General features: G+C 42.4%; 1 protein-coding gene across 2 annotated transcripts in view; it reads right to left on the bottom strand.

Moving 5' to 3' along the window:
* The window catches only part of PLXNC1 (plexin C1), a 160,477-nt gene that overhangs the window by 95,497 nt on the left and 47,879 nt on the right, over positions 1 to 17,101 (bottom strand). For both annotated transcript variants that reach the window (XM_030939504.1, XM_010383921.2), the window contains exon 5: positions 3,190 to 3,304. In XM_030939504.1, the coding sequence (XP_030795364.1) occupies positions 3,190 to 3,304 (115 nt within the window). The remainder of the gene's footprint in view (positions 1 to 3,189; positions 3,305 to 17,101) is intronic.

The raw sequence follows: 17,101 nt of genomic DNA, 5'->3' as shown, positions 1-17,101 counted from the left end.
ACAAATTTGCAAGAAAAAAACAACTCCATTATAAAGTGGGCAAAAGATATGAACAGACACCTCTCAAAAGAAGACATTTATGCAGCCATCAGACATATGCAAAGGTACTCATCATCACTGGTCATCAGAGAAATGCAAATCAAAACCACAATGAGATATAATCTCACGCCAGTTAGAATGGCAATCATTAAAAAGTCAATGGCAATCATTAGAAAGTCAGGAAACAACAGATGCTGGAGAGGATGTGGAGAAATAGGAACACTTTTACACTGTTGGTAAGAGTGTAAATTAGTTCAGCCATTGTGGAAGACAGTGTGGCGATCCCTCAAGGATCTAGAACTAGAAATATCATTTGACCCAGCCATCCCATTACTGGGTATATACCCAAAGGATTATAAATCATGCTACTATAAAGACACATGCACACATATGTTTATTGTGGCACTATTCACAATAGCAAAGACTTGGAACCAACCCAAATGTCCATCAATGATAGGCTGGATTAAGAAAATGTGGTACATATACACCATGGAATACTATGCAGCCATAAAAAAGGATGAGTTCATGTCCTTTGCAGGGACATGGATGAAGCTGGAAACCATCATTCTCAGCAAACTATTGCAGGGACAGAAAACCAAACACCTCGTGTTCTCACTCATAGGTGGAAACTGAACAATGAGATCACTTGGACACAGGGTGGGGAACATCACACACCAGGGCCAGCCGAGGGGTGGGGGCCTGGGGGAGGGATAGCATTAGGAGAAATACCTAATGTAAATGATGAGCTGATGGGTGCAGCAAACCAACATGGCACATGTATACATATGTAACAAAACTGCACGTTGTGCACATGTACCCTAGAACTTAAAGTATAATAAATAATAATAATAATTTTATTTCTGTGTCTTTTCTATTTTTATTACATATCTCTGCTTTCCTTCTCCACCACATCAGTCATTCTACCAGGGGAGCCCATGTTTACAACCTTGTATGAATTCTTCCATATTTTTGCCCAAGCTCAAATAATCATATAGAGACATATATACATAAATGTGTACAGGGACATTTTTTGGTCAATGTAAGATCATGCTAGGAACACTTTTATGCATCTTGCTGTTTTTACTCAACAAAACCTCACAGAAATCCCTCCAGGACAACTGGAATTGCTCTAATTATTTCTTTTTAATGCTGATCCCATAGTGAGTATGAGGATGTACTATCTTTTAATTGTTTTGTGGAAAGAAACAAAGCTTCTGTGAACAAAGCTTCTGTATTATATGGAAGTTTTTCTCTGCCTACAAAGTAACTAGAATGTTACTAAGCATATGATAGGCTGGTAGCAAATAGCCTTTGAATAGAGCTAATAGATGGAACTGAACATGACCCTAGACTGCCGTCTCCATAGGTCAGGGTCAGGTTTATTTAAACAAAGACCTGAGATTTTCAGGTAAGCTAAAGGTGGCAATAGGGTAGGAAATATTTTGCAATAATGTGATCAAGAGATAGAATCAGATGGCTTATCAACACTATTAAAATAGTCCAAAGTTGGTTTGAAAGGATAGCTTTAATCAAATTACAAACTTCTTATCTTCTTTACTTTGAGAGTGGTGGTAAGCTGGAGAGAGTGAGGCAGTGGCTGTGTGGGAAGTCTCTGGGAAGATTAGGGTAAACCAGTGGGACTTAGGGCGAGGAAGAAAACACCAGTGGTTGTTTGGGTGGTAAGCAGTTTTTGAAATGTTCTAGACTAGATATCAACAGTGATTAATTTGTAATCGTGAGCCCCTAGCTAGGTAAGGAAGTTGTATAAACAGCACTTTTTATTTAATGAACAAGCTACTTCTTCCCACTACATTTAGCTGAAGTATTATCCTTACATTTTTTTAAATGACATAAGAAAAGAAATCTTCCAGAATCTTAACCACTAGTCAGAGTCCTGGGTATATTCAAGGATTATGGTATCCTACTTTCTACTATTCTCTATTAGTGCCAAATTTGGCTATTTTTCAAACTGATGAGAGAAATTAGAATTTGGATACACCTAAGTTTAGATGCCTAAGAATCTTTTCCACCAAATCAATTCACTCTGATTCAGGGCTCGTAGAAGTTCATATGAAAGTTCTTTTTCTCATTTTTTCTCCAGGAAGACAACAGAAAGTGGCAACAGCAAAATAGCTTTAAATCTGTTAGTTCTGATCAGTTACGACTTAAAAGCTTGATTCTTTTATTATTTATCACTCATTAAATACTTTGGCTCTCCTTTATTAAATGTTAAATCATCGTAAGAGGTAAAGTTCTTGCCATTTCTCTGAAATGGCAAAGTGTAAGGGAAAAGAGAAAGTGGCCCATTTCCTTGTTAATGTGGTATTCAAACAGAACACAGTGAGCTCAACAGACAGGTCAGCTGGCTGCTGTACAATTATTCATAACAGAGGACTCCGTGCAATTATGCATAACACAAGAGCCGTCATTAGGGAGAAAATGTCTCCTTATAGCACTACTGAGATTGCAAGGCAGGAATTCCCTTTTCCCGTAGGGCATGCTTGGCATGTGCATCTGCAAGTGCTTAAATATGCCCCCTGCTCCCTTCTCTCATCCAATGACAGGGCTGATGTGCTGTCAAGAGTGGTGCTGCCATAGTGAGGGCCCACTGGCTTTCCAAAGGACCTCACATGCGATAGTCACTGTCCACATTGGTCTTCTCTCCATCTCTACCAAGACTGTTGGAAGCTATGTTCATAAGATGGTTACTGGAGAAGACTCAACACATTAGGATAAGGGACCATTACACTAAACAAAATTCTGCAATTAAGCCACATTTAAGGAATCTTATTGACCATAATCTGAACTTCTTTTTTCTCTACTTTCAAGAGCAATATGTATTTCTACTACATTAGAAGTTCAACTCTTCTTCCAGTTCAACCATTGAGAGTCATCTTTAGCTCCACAAGACAACAAACTCCATGAGAGCAGGCCCATGATGTGACTTGGTTACTGCTATATCCCCAGCACCTTGCAGAGTGGACGGCATCTGGTAGGCATTCAATATTCATTAATGAGAGCTAAATGAATGGAGTGCTATCACTAAGCACGTTTGATTGCTAATAGATATTTTACACACAGAAGGAAGTCAGCATCCGCTGTGCAAAATGAGACAATACAATGAGGACAAATTAAAATCTTTCCTCTTACCTTGTCTTTACTGCTTCGAATTAGCTGAATTTTAGGGCACTTTTTCACTCCAGACGAAATATCCAGCCAGTTTTCTAAGTTCTCTGAACGTACACAATCTCCTTGGAAAGTGCACCTAAAAAAAATGCGGCAACAAAACAGCGACCGCATACATGGCGTTAGTTACAACTTTTTTATACTTGGCTTCAGTACAGAATGCCAGACTTCGTACAGTGGATTATTGATTTGAGAGAGAACAGGAACATGATGCTAAAACCATGAAAAGCAACAAGAAAACAGCAGAGCATTTTTTTCCATCATGTCTAGGAGCAATGAACAAATGTAGACAACGTGTTGAACTTCGACTCCTGAGCCATCTCTCAAGATGACATCGCCAAATATATCCAAAACACATCCTCTCATGGATTCTGAAATAAGGAACTCCCTTTTAGAAATACCTAGCAAAGAACAGCTCAAGGAAGAAAGAGTTCACACATTGTATAAATTTTAGGTTTGCTATTCATTCCCAAAATATCAACCTATTGTGTAACTTGATTTTGTTTTAAAAAATAATAATAATAAAGTTACTATTTTGTGCTTTGCAGTATGATAATTAAATAGAAATATTTCAAGGGCAGAGTCTGCCTAAGAATTTGATAAGACATTCCATAACCATCTGCTGCATAACATTTATTTAGACAGATACCAAATTATATCAAAAGATATAGGTGAAACATTTTTCCAGGGCCATTTTCCCAAGTCAGCCAGCTCAGAGGATGACCCAGATAAGTCTTAAGCTGTGGCCAGGGCCAACTACTTTGATAAAGAGATGCTCAGAAGCTGAGTGGTGAGATCACTGGCTTGCTTGATGTCTCAGTCACTCTAGGTCACACTAACTTGGGAACCCTTGCCTCACCAGATGGGGCACCAACCCGGCAAGAAAAACAAACACCAACAGCCATGTTATCACCAAAGGGTGCTGGACTCCATAGATAACCCATTGACTAGTGTCAAGAAAAGAACGAAATATTTTCTAGTACTACACCTCCTCAAGGCTGAAGATTAAAATGCAAGGGTGGTAAACCAGTGATGCTGAATTTTAAAAGAAACTGAAAACACATGAATCATAAGATTGAAAAGCAACCAAGTGATGACCACATTTAGCTATGGGGAGTCCCCGAGGGGATGTGAGCGGAATGAGGAATGGATGGGCCCAGATAGTGTATTTGGCTTTCTAAAGGTTTTATTTCTTCTCCTTCCTCTACTCTCTCTCCCTCTTTTAATTCTTAAGAATTTAGGCCTCATGGCTTCATCTTTGAGCTCTGTGTTAATCTGAATATGGCAAAAATAGAACAGAAAGTCAGTGAGTTTCACTAAACGTCATCCCCAAGCACAATACCTTTAGCATGTCACCAGCTGCTGACATTTGGGGAACCCTGCTCCCAGCGAGCACATCTGTGTTCCACCTCCCACTACATCTGTGTCAGTTTCTTCTCCAACATTATAACCAGGAGGATTTTCATCAGCAATTCTCCAAAGCCATACATTTATCTGGCCCTTGATGGCTAGCTTGTCCGTCACGGACATTAAACTCAAATTAAAGTGCCTCTCAATGTCAGAGAGAGTTTGCAACAGAGAGACAAGCACTGCTGGATTGAAAAACAGAATGACGAAGCTGGTTCTTTCGGTTGTATCTGAAATAGATCATGACTGTCAAAAACTCCCTGCCTCTCATGGGCACTCTGGTTTGTGTAAGGCACTTCCTCTGCCTATAAGAAAAAAAAAAAAGCCAATTCCGAAGAGACTGGAGTACAAATATTTTTGTTGGCTCTTAATGCTGTCTGGGAGTCAAAGCCTAAGGCTGCCAAAAAAACAAGTGTAAAGTATTTCATACAAATAGTGCCACAATTTGCCAATTTGTAGGCAGAAAACAGTAGTGCCACTGAGTTATCACTCCCTTTTCTGAACTCCTATAGCATTTCTTGTCGGAAGTACGTACTTTGGTATTTAATCATATGCTGCCTTGAATTACAACTTAACTGTTTCATAAGTCTATCTCAGTTCTCCCCAAGTAAGCTCTAAGCTCCTCAAAGAAGGGAGAAGGTCTTTAATATTTCTTTAGCAAATCCCTCAATGTCTGGCAGCATGATATGCAAATACTAGGGTTTCAATAAATATTTTTGAATGAAAGGATGAAATATGAAATCTCTATAGGTCTTTTCCATTGCTGATTTTTCTTTCTAGAGTTTTAATTCATGTCTGACTCCAACTTATGCCAAAGAGACTATTTTTAAAATAAGCTAAAAGTTTGAATCTGGGGACCAAATTAGGGGGTGAGGTTTTCATTTTATTTTTTTGAAAAAAAAAAAGAGAAAAGAAAATATATAATGAACCTTTCATTTTTTATTCTGCATAAGGCAAAACCAAAATCTAACCATGTTAAGCAACTAAACATAAATTCCTTTGTTTATATATATATAAAAAAAACCCCACCACCTCTGAACTCCTATTCCTTGCCTCTCATGAGTAAAAATAAAAAATGAAAAAATGAAAAGCAAACCATGACACCAAGTATGTATAACCAGATGGCCAGCCAACAACAGTATCTTATTACTTCTCAAATATTGCAGATTATAAAATCTTCATGACAGCATATTACTCATACATTTACATTTCTTACAGAGCAGATCTTGTAGCTCCCATATTTTAGTAAACAAAGCTAGTTACTCTGAAATATTTCCTTTTGAAACCTATCACTCTAATTCCTGCGTGTTAACAAGAGCAATGGTCAAGCGCATAAACACTTGAGCCAGTGCCCTAATTAAATTAAAATCTCATTGTCACACAGGACTCTTAGCGAGGCTGATTCTTCAGTGATGCACTCTCAGATAGGCTGATATCTTAATGGCTTCATTTCAATTTCTTCAGGCCAAGAATAGGAAGAAAATTGGATTTGGATAAGAATGGACATATTCTAGAGAAACTGGTAGAGATACGTTTGCTTTCTTGACTTATTGTTACTTTTGCTCCACCCTCTACTGAGGATCTATCCCAAAGTCCTCAGACTCCCAGTCAGTATTTTATTTTTCTAGTCCTTATTTCCAGTTAGAGCTAATACTTTCATGATAAAGCCTGAAGGCAGACACAAGCCTATTTGTAAATTAGAAAACAGAATCCGCCCAAATGCAAAGATTGCCTGAAGAAAAAAAAATCCCCCAAACCAAAAAGTTAATTTAAAAAGACTTTCCTTATGTGAAAAACACTGTATGTAGAAACAATTCAGTCAATGAAACTATTTAAGAAAGCTGTTCTTGTTAGTTTGCTATAAAATCTGCTGTAGAGCTTAATGTATTCGAGATAATACTAGAGTTTGATATTGCCGTTCAGCTATGTAAGTATGTAACCGCCCCCTCCCTCACCCCCAACAGATTAAAAAGAAAAAAAAAAAAAAAAAAAAACAGTTCCAAACCTACTCTGGCCCCGAGTCATAAACAGGAAGGTCCCAGACACTTGTTTCTAAGTTCACTGTTTGAAACTTAAAAAGTCTTTCTATACAATGGGTTTGCTTCCTGGGTTCTTAGAAATATGTGTAACCCATAGTATCCCTGAATAATTACCCCACCACACACTGGCATGGAGGGAACATTACTCTGTGCCAGGCACTGCTGGGAGTGTTTGCAGTTAGTTCTCACAACAACCCCACTCTATACAGATGAAACAGAAGCTCAGAGAAGTACAGTAACATATCAAGGCCACACAGCTACCAAGTGGCAGAAGTCTTATTTCAGAGGTCACAAAGTTGGCCCCCTTGCTGCATGCCTTCCTACAGATCCTAACCACCACTTAATAAAGGACATTCATAGTTCCTCCTGGCTTCCTGGGACCTCAACCATGGTTGGAGGGTGGGGCTGGGCCAGGACGAGGACACAGGGATGGGGACCCCAGAAACAGAGAAAAGAGAAGGTAAGGCAGAGACTGTAGGATGAAAAGGGTAGCAAGGATTTGGGGGAGAACACAGAAGTAGGGATTCTGAGAGGCCTCTAATTTTCTTCTATCACTAGCTGTGAATACAACACAACCACACAACTAGCAAGAGGTTAAAATTCCAGGCGGCCCTGGACTTAGAAATCCATTCTACTGCCAAAAAATTTTTCTTGCAGACCATCTGTTTCTAATATAAAATGCATTTTCCCCCATAGAAACAATGTTATAAACAGTGATTAGGTTTCCAGGTTAGCCCACAAAACCTACTTATCCATAATGTAACTTTACTACTATGTATTTGCAATAAAGAATAGCAGAAAACAACAAGATTGCAGCCATTGGCATTATACAGCAGTTTTCTTCTTTACTTATTTGTGTTTCTGCTCAGTTGGTAGTCTGGGAACAGTGCTCAGCTGGATCGACTTTTAAATTTATTATTACAGTGTTGTATTTATACAGCATTTCTATTTTTTTTAATGGGCATGGCTTAAATTATTAATTGTTTTCATGCCAACGTAAAGAGCAGGGAGGCCCACCTCTGAAAAGGAGCTGAAGTTTCCAAGCAGGTAAAATACCCATGGGCTGGGCTGGGGGCCTTGAGAGGCCGACTCTATCAGGCTAGAATCTTGCAGTACAAATTTACCACTTACTCAACCTTGAAATAGAAACTCTGAACTCAGAAATGTAACTTCTACTTCCTGCCACTCAAATTTCATCAGCATCCTCTAATCTAATTGTTCACCAAGAGCAGACAGTCCCTGAAGGAATCTGATAACTACATATCAGGTAAGTGGCTTGAATGTGGCGGTTAGTGTGAACTATTCCAAAGATTCTACACTGATATAATATCAGAAAACTTTTAACAAGGAAACAATCCAGCTTCTCTCCCTCCCAGGAAACAGGAGACTGCATCCATGCTGGGGGAGGGCTTCGCTATAAAAGCATCTCAAGGTCTTTTGCTAAGTGATTTGAAACAGATGTCTGTATTTTTGGAGAAGGCACAGAGCCCAATGGAGGGGCCAGGTGGTCCCCAGAATCGGGGGACTTTCTTGACAATTGCCAGTCCACGAGATGAGGAAACCAAGCCTACTGAATAGAAGAGAATAGGAAGTCTGTGACAAACTAAACTTCAAATGAAAGGCCTCCAGAGTCTTTAAGAGGGGAATGCCAAAACATAAGACCAGGAAAAATTGGAAAATTGGATCTTCATCACTGAAGCTGAAAGTCAATCTACATGATAAAATTATGCTAATAACAGAGACAATTTAGAAAATTTTTTTTAAGCAAAAACATCTAACATGCCAGGCAATGTCTTTTCACATGATTTGATTCATTTATTATTCACAACAAACCTCTAAATAGCTGCAATAATTGTCCCTGCTTCACAGATGGGGAAACTGAGGCATAGCTGGTTCCATATTGCTTTCCTAAGGTCACAGAAATAGTAAGCAGAGGAGCTGACCTACTAAAAGTCAGGCAGTGTAGCCTCAAAGCCTGTGGTCTCATCAGCTACCTATACTGCCTCTCAGAATAGCTAATAGTGACTGAGCCCATCTGTCTTAGTCTGTTTTGTGTTGCTATAATAGAATACCACAGACTGGGTAATTTACAAAGACAAGAAATTTATTTTTTACAGTTCTGGAGGCTGGAGAGTCCAAGGTCAAGGGGCCTGCATCTGGCGAGGGCCTCATCCCACGGCGGGAGGTGGACGAGCAAGAGAGGGCGAGAGCATGCACATGTGAACAAGAGAAAGAGACTGGAATTTGCAGCCTGAAGCCCTTCTACGCTTGGCATTAATCCATTCACAAAGGCAGACCCCTCATGACCTAAACACCTCTCATTAGGTCCCACCTTTCAACAGAGTTGCATTGGGGATTAAATTCCCAACACATGCTTTTCAGGTGACATTTTCAAACCATAGCACCTTCCTAGTGCCCATAGGCCAGGCATTGTTTCTGGGGACTTCTGGGAATTAACACAGTAATCCTCACAACCAGTCCATGAAGTAGGTGTTATTGTTACCACCTCCATGTCAGAGGTTGAGAAACGGAGGTGCAAAGAGGTTAGCTAGCATGGTGTCTGGCACTGGCATCTATCTCTTACTACCACACCAAATTGCTCAAAAATTGTAAAGGCTTTCAGGGTAGCGACATCACAAATGCCAGCATAATAGTAAGTAGATTCTTCCAAGACATGGCCATATAGGAAAATACAAGTTTTACTCAATTTCTCAGCATTTTTCAAACTGAACTGTGTTCCTGGAGTTGTCTTGGGTGTTAATATTAAAGTAGGGTTCTATTGCCAAGAAGCTGGGAAACACTAGTTAAATAAAATTAAACAAGTCTCTCTGCTGCAGGACTTCTCAGAGCCTTGAAGATGCTACTGTGCTTTGTAACTTTCCGAGACAAGAATGAATGATGTACCATCTTCCAGCTTTTTTGTTGAAGGATGTTCTGAGGGATGAGAAATTCTAGTCACACACATTAGGAACCACTACCTGGTCTGGTTTAATGAGCAATAATCCACATGGCGGATCAAATTAGAAAACTTTGTGCCTATTTTGGCTAGTTTGGGTAACTCTTGTACCCAACTGATCATGGCCTATTAATTCTAAGCATCCTCTACAACCCATGCTTACCCCCCACCTCTCACCTGGGTTCCTGCAGCAGCCAAATGAGGTCTCCCCCTTCCCACTTCCTGTTCTTCTCATCAACCTCCCCACCAACATCTGGGTTACTCTTATGCAAGAGCTGATGATGTTACTCCCTGCTTAAAAATCTCTCATGATACCCTTTCTTCCATACCAGACTCTCCTATCTACATGCCTTTCAGCACCCCCAGCCTGCAACATATGTTTCCATGCTCATCTCTGACCTCGACACTGTGATCTGGCCCCTGCCTTCCTCTTCAAACTCATCCCCAGGTAGGTTTGGTTGATGAGTCTGTCTCTCTATCTAGACTGCAAGCTCCTAAAAATACCTGTCCCTGATATCTATTCCATAGTGCCTTGTGGAGAGTAGGCATCTGATAAACACATACAGGGCAAACAGGCCAGGCCCTCCCGAGCGTGTGCTATCCTCACTGCCCTGAATGCCTCTGGGCCTGCAACACTTGGTGAAATCACGTTCCTTGTTCAAGGGCTATTTCAGTGTCCTCCTCTATGATATTTGCTCAGACTCCAGGCAAAGCAGTCACTCCCTCCTCTGTGTCCCCATGACATTTACACATGCTCCCAGTCTACACAGCATACTGCATTAGTTGCTGATTGCCTGTCTGTCTCTCCAGCTACACTGTAAATCCCCCAAAGGGAAAGGACTACTTTATTCACCTTTGCACCCTCAGGGCCTAGGACCATACCTGGCATTCATTCTACAAATATGAACTGAGAGCCCATTGGATGCCAAAAACTCCACTAGGCACTGCGGACATTTCAATGGATAAGCCAGTTAAGTTCATTCTCTTATTGAGCTTATAGTCCAGAGAGGCACACAGACAAAAACCAAGTAAACAGACAATCATTTAAAATAATTTCAAATTGAGGTATGTCTTCTGCAGAAACCAAAGATATAAGAGAAAGGAACCTACTTTAGACAGGCTAGTGAAGAAAGATGGCATTTCAGCTAAGCATTCAAGGGTGAGAACCATGTAGTTGGGTCAAGAGCAGTGGGAAGAGGCCTGGTGCTAGTGGCTCATGCCTGTAATCCCAGCACTTTGGGAGGCCAGATCACTTGAGGCCAGGAGCTCAAGACCATCCTGGCCAACCTGGTGAAACCCTGTCTCTAATAAAAATACAAAAAATTAGCCGGGTGAGGTGGTGCATGCCTGTAATCCCAGCTACTTTGGAAACTGAGGCACGAGAATTGCTTGAACTGGAGGCAGAGCTTGCAGTGAGTCGAGATCATGCTACTGCACTCCAGCCTGAGTGACAGAGCAAGACTCTTTTCTCAAAAAAAAAGAAAAAAAAATGTAGTGGGAAGAGCATTCCAGGCAGAAGGAACAGCATGTGCAGAGTATCTGAGTGCACTTAAAGTATGGTCTCTGCAAGGAACTGATGAAATAGACCAGCTTGGCTAGAACTGAGTGAAGGAAGGGGGATAGCGGTTGTGCAGTTTGCAAGCCAGTGACCTCAAGCAAGCCATGTGCCCTCTCTGTGTCTCAGGCTCTCCACCTGCAGAAATGTAAATAATAGTTTTCACCTGATGAAGTTGGGAGAAAAATGTACATCCATTCTAAGAGTTTACAATTATGCCTCAATAAATGTTAGTTGTTATTATATTATATGGGAAAATGGAACAGAAAATATAGGCAAAAACTTGGATGACATAAGCCAAAGACAAAACGGTAGTGATGAGAAAGGGATTTGGGCAATGAGGTTGACCAGATGCCCTTCGGCATTGCTCACACACCAGCTCAATGCCCAACATGCCTTTTCTATGCAAGGAGGCAGAAACAATTCAAGGCTTCTTGGAGGGTTCTTAATCACAACTCTCTTTCCTCCTAAATATTAAAGGGTTCTCTGGAGTCCTTTCATGCCTTGAGGACCAGCTATTAGAGCACTCTGCACGGTGTACTGAAATTATTCCCTCACCTGTGAGCTTCTCCACAGCAGACCCTCATTCATCTTTGTTTTCCTCAGGGCCTAGTACAGGACCTGGCCCATGGCTGGCATTCAACAAAAGGTAGCTGAATTGGGTTAAGAAGGAAATTTTAAAGTGACTAAATTCTTGTCTATGTTTCAGTGATACCAGCAGAAGTCATTTCATTGATTTTTGTTCACTAGGTTGGCCTGTTCACTGGCATGGTGGAAAACCAGCCTTTGTCTTGAAACTCTGAGCTATTTAGCACACATGAAACACATTTGCAGACTGAAACACTCACACAAAACCGGTCTGTGGCCTTTGCTCCTTGTGGTTCTTTTGTGGGCGATGAGTGTACTAAAAGTTGGTGTTTTCTATTTCCAAACGCAAATCATGAACTAAATAATTTAGGGGAGCTATTTAAAAAAACAACAGCTGGAAATAAAAATGCAAAAATGACACCTCTTGAGTCAGAAAGGTCTGGGTTCAAAGCTGCCCTCCCATATACTCCCTGTGTAACTGGGGGCCACATTCCTTAGCCTCTGTGGGCCTCAGTTTCCCCACCACTAAACAGGTGGCATGATACTAAAACCTGATCCTCCTGAAAGCAGTATCAAATCCCACATTTGGCCTATCAGAAACAGTGCACCCTCCATATAGCAGAATAAAAGCATCCAAATGTTTAAAAAGCAAAAAACAAAAGACTGGCAGGAAGTCTTCGAATGAAGATCTGAACATTGTGTTTGGATATGGAGGAGATGCTGGGAACAGGACAAATACTAGGTCACAGAGACAAGTGAAAACATTTGAGGAATATTTAAAGGCCAATCAATACACTCTTATGAAAGTGCATGCTGCCTGAGATAAGGTCATTTCAAAAAAAATCTATTCCATTACAACATATATTTACTAAAAGGGATGTTCTTAATGGTGCTTGTTGGAAGTCAGAGAGCATCCATTAAAGAGACAGTGCAGGTAAGTACTACAGAGGCTGAGGTCTGAGAACATCAGTCACTAGCTCCACTAAAGAAAAAACTCACCCGGCTGGGCATGGTGGCTCACGCCTGTCATCCCAGCACTTTGGGAGGCAGAGGTGGGGGGATCACGAGCTGAAGAGATCAAGACCATCCCGGCCAACATGGTGAAACCCCGTCTCTACTAAAAATACAAAAATTAGGCAAGCATAGTGGCGTGCGCCTGTAGTCCCAGCTACTCGGGAGGCTGAGGCAGGACAATCACTTGAACCCGGGAGGCAGAGTTTGCAATGAGCCGAGATCATGCCATTGCACTCCAGCCTGACAACAGAGTGAGACTCTGTCTAAACACAACAAAAAACAAAAAACAAACCCTGGCTTCTGAGCATGGCGACCACTTTCCCAGTGCCGAATGTCTGGGACACAAGGGTGGAGAGTGCCCCTTAACACTGCTATCCCCTCTTCGCCTTCTGCTTTGCAATACGTAGAACTCACAGCTCCTCTCACAGCTGAAAAAGGAGGTGGAGAATCCACAGGACACAGGTTGACTCCCAGACCCGTTCCGGGGTTGGAAAGCCCCCCCAAATCCCTTCCAGCATTCACAGTAACCCAGATGCATGGATTCCGCCCATGCCACAGTAATCCAGTAATTCCCCAAGGCCCAAAGAACATATTCCTCTTCGCTTCCCACCGCTTCCACCCCACAGACAGTTGTCCTACTTGCTTCTACACAATTAGTCAGCACAATGGGGTCCTCACACGAGAAGGAGGAGCCGTCCCCAATTCCATTATCATTATCGCTGTCATTAGAGCCGCACTGGACCATAAAGAAGTGTCACCGCACAGACGTCAAGCTTGAGATCTGCACGAGGACACATCCCGGATTGGAAGGAAAGGAGGAAGGCTCTTCTGTCTCAAATTGTCGGCCATTCCGCTCAATAGTGCAACAGCCTATGAAGGCGGATAGCCCCAAAACTGAGTGTGCCCCTTCGGGTCTTGGCTCAGATGCCCCTTCTCACTGAGGCCTTCCAGGGCCCCCTGTTTAAATTTAGCGCCCCCTGCCTCCAACGAGCGTTCCCCATTTCCTTTTTCTGCTTTATTTTTCTTCACAGCCCTGTTTACTCTGTGACATGTTCTCTCTTTCCTCATTTATTTTTACACTGTCCATCTTCCCTCATGTCGTGCGTTAAAGAGTGTTCCCCCAAATTCCTGACCATCAGAACCTCAGAATGTGACCTTATGTAGAAATAGGGTCTTTGCCGCTGTAATGAGTTAAGGATGTCGAGATGAAATCATCCTGGATTTAGGGTGTCCCAGTGAATGGGAATTTTCTAGGAGAAAGGAGAGGGAGATTTGGACACACAGAAGAAGGCCATGTGAAGACCGGGGCAGAGATGGTCATCCTACCCCAAGCCAAGAAATACCAGGAGTCACCCGGAGCTGGGAGAGGTGAGGAAGGATATGCCCCTATAGCCTCCAGAGGGAGCTCAGCTCTGCTGACACCTTGATTTCAGACTTCTGGCCTCCAGAACTAGGAGAGGATAAATTTGTGTTGGTAGTAATTTGTTATGGCAGCCTTGGGAAACTAAAACACTTCACTGGAGGGAACTCCATGAGGGCAGGGATTTTTTTTTTTCATTTTTTTTTTTTCATTTTAAGTTCCAGGGTACATGTGCAGGATGTACAGGTTTGTTACATAGGTAAATGTGTGCCAGGGTGGTTTGCCGTACCTATCAACTCATCACCTAGGTATTAAGCCCAGCATGCATTAGCTATTTATCCTAATGCTTTCCCTCCCCTGACCCTACCCCGTGACAGGGGCCTATCTGTGTTGTCCCCTCCCTGTGTCCATGTGTTCTCATTGTTCACCTCCCACCTATAAGTGAGAACACGCAATATCTGGTTTTCTGTTCCTGCATTACTTGCTGAGGATAATGGCTTCCAGCTACATCCATGTCCCCAAAAGGACCTGATCTCATTCCTTTTCATGGCTGCTCATTCCTTTTCATTCCATGGCACATATGTACCACATTTTCTTTATCCAGTCTATCACTGATGGGCATTTGGGTTGATTCCATGTCTTTGCTATTGTGAATAGTGCTGCAATGAACATGGGTGTGGAGGGATTTTGACCTGTGTTACTCACCGCTAGTGCTTAGAATCCCAGCGCTTAAGACAGTGCCTGACACATATCAGGTACTCAGCAAATACCTGTTAAATGAATGCATGGTTGCCTAAGCTTTCAAGATGGAGGGTTTTCTATGACTCAGGTGGGCCCCGAGTGCCATGTCTTTCTTATACATAGCAGTTGCTCCATTAGGGCCATTTGCTCCAGGTTCTCCCCTCTCTACCCACTGCCATGAGAGATCATGTCACTTGCCTGTTTCTCTTTGTTTTGCTCTAATGGCTTAGGAGCTGGAGCTGAGCCTAGAGTTGAATCCTGCTTCCACTACTTGTATAACCAGTGGTAGGCAGAATCATGGCCCCCAAAGATGTCCACGTCCTAATCCCTGGAACCTGTGACTGTGTCACCTTGTATGGTGTCTCAGTTTGTTTTATGTTGCTATTACAGACTACTACTAACTGGGGAATTTATAAAGAAAAGAAAATTATTTTTTTACAGTTCTAGAGGCTGGGGAGTCCAGGGTCAAGGGGCCTGCATCTGGTGAAGGCCTTCTTGCTGCATCATCCCGTGGTGGAAGGGCAAGAAAGCACGAGAGAGAGAGAAAGAGAATAAGAGAGAGAGAAGGGGGCCTAATGTATCATTTTATCAGGAACCCACTCCTATGGTAAGTAACCCACTCCTGCAATAACTAACCCATTCCTGTGATAATGTCATTAATCCATTCATGAGGACAGAGTCCTCATGACTTAATCACGTCCAAAAGATTCTACCTCTCAACACTGTTACACTGGGGAGTAAGTGTCCAATACATGAACTTTGGGGAATACATTCAAACCATAGCACATGACAAAAAGGACTCTGCAGATGTAAGTTGAGGATCTTAAAATGGGCAGATAATTTTGGATTATCTGGGTGGGCCCAATGTAATATGATGATGCCACACTGTTGTTTTGAAGATGCAGGAAGAGACCATGAGCCAAGGAATGCTGGCTGCTTCCAGAAGCTGGAAAAGGCAAAGAAGGGCCTCCAGAAGGAGCACAGCCCTGACAGTGCTTTGGTTTCAGCCCAGTGAAACCCATTGCAGGCTTGTGACCTCCAGAACTATAAGATCACAAGTGCGTGTTGTTTTAAGCTGCTGAGTTTGTGGGAATTTGTTTCTGCGGCTGTAGGAAACTATACACAAGCTAAGGCTGTTCTCTATAAAGTGGGGATTGTAATAGTGCTTACTTCATGGGGTGCCAGGAGGACTAAATGGAACATGGCACAGAACGTGCAAGGTAGTGTCTAATGTATGATAAGCATATTCTTCTCCACCCATGCACACTGTCTCCTGGCCAGGCCTGGACTCAAGGCAGGTTTCCTGTGGAAGCGGCACTGCAGCCACCTTCTGAATGAGGAGCAGTCACATCCATCTGGACTTTTCCACTGCAAAGCCTTCTGTGACCCTGTGTTAGTCCATTTTTTGCATAGCTACAAAGAAATACCTGAGACTGGATAATTTATAAAGAAAAGGGGTTTAATTGGCTCATGATTTTACAGGCTGTACAGGAAGCATGGGTAGTGTCTGCTCCTGGTGAGGGGTTCAGGAAGCTTCCAATCATGCTGGAAGTGAAAGGAGAGCATGTGTGTCACATGGCTAGGGCGGGAGCAAGAATGCGAGGGGTCAGGTGCCACACTCTCTTAAACAGCCAGATCTCCTGTGAACTCAAGAGTGAGAACTCACTCACTATTGCGAGGATAGCACCAAGCCATTCATGGGGGATCTGTTCCCATGACCCAACTCCTCCTGGCAGACCCACCTCCAGTACTGGAGGTCACATTTCAACATGAGATTTGGAGGAGACAAAACATCTAAGCCATATCAGGCCCTCTCTGCTGTATATAGCTTACCTCTCATGATGGCAGAACAGACTAACTCAGGCTACTGAAGAATACGGCCATAAATTACTGTGCACCATGGATTATACTGGTCAAGTTTCAGGGCAATCACAGTCCTGGTGGGAAGGGTCCCACCAGGTTAATGATAGGCCTTGGGGGCTTGAGGAAGGAGTGTCACTTGGAGAAGAACCCTCAAGACAGGAGAGCAAGATAAAAAAAGGAGCTGGGATGTGTCCACAAGCAACCCATGTAATTCTTTTCATCTGTTACTCTGGGGTGTTGGGGACAAACATGTTTAGCATTCAGATGGCAGTTTTCTCTCGTGTGTTAAAAATACCCTTCTGTTACTCCCAACCCTTCAGAAAGTTTGATAGGAAGACTGACCACAGGGCCCT

The sequence above is a fragment of the Rhinopithecus roxellana genome, chromosome 10 (genome assembly GCF_007565055.1).
Source record: "Rhinopithecus roxellana isolate Shanxi Qingling chromosome 10, ASM756505v1, whole genome shotgun sequence".
Lineage (NCBI taxonomy): Eukaryota > Metazoa > Chordata > Mammalia > Primates > Cercopithecidae > Rhinopithecus > Rhinopithecus roxellana.
Note: the sequence above shows the minus strand (reverse complement) of the source record. Positions and strands in the feature narration are given on the sequence as shown.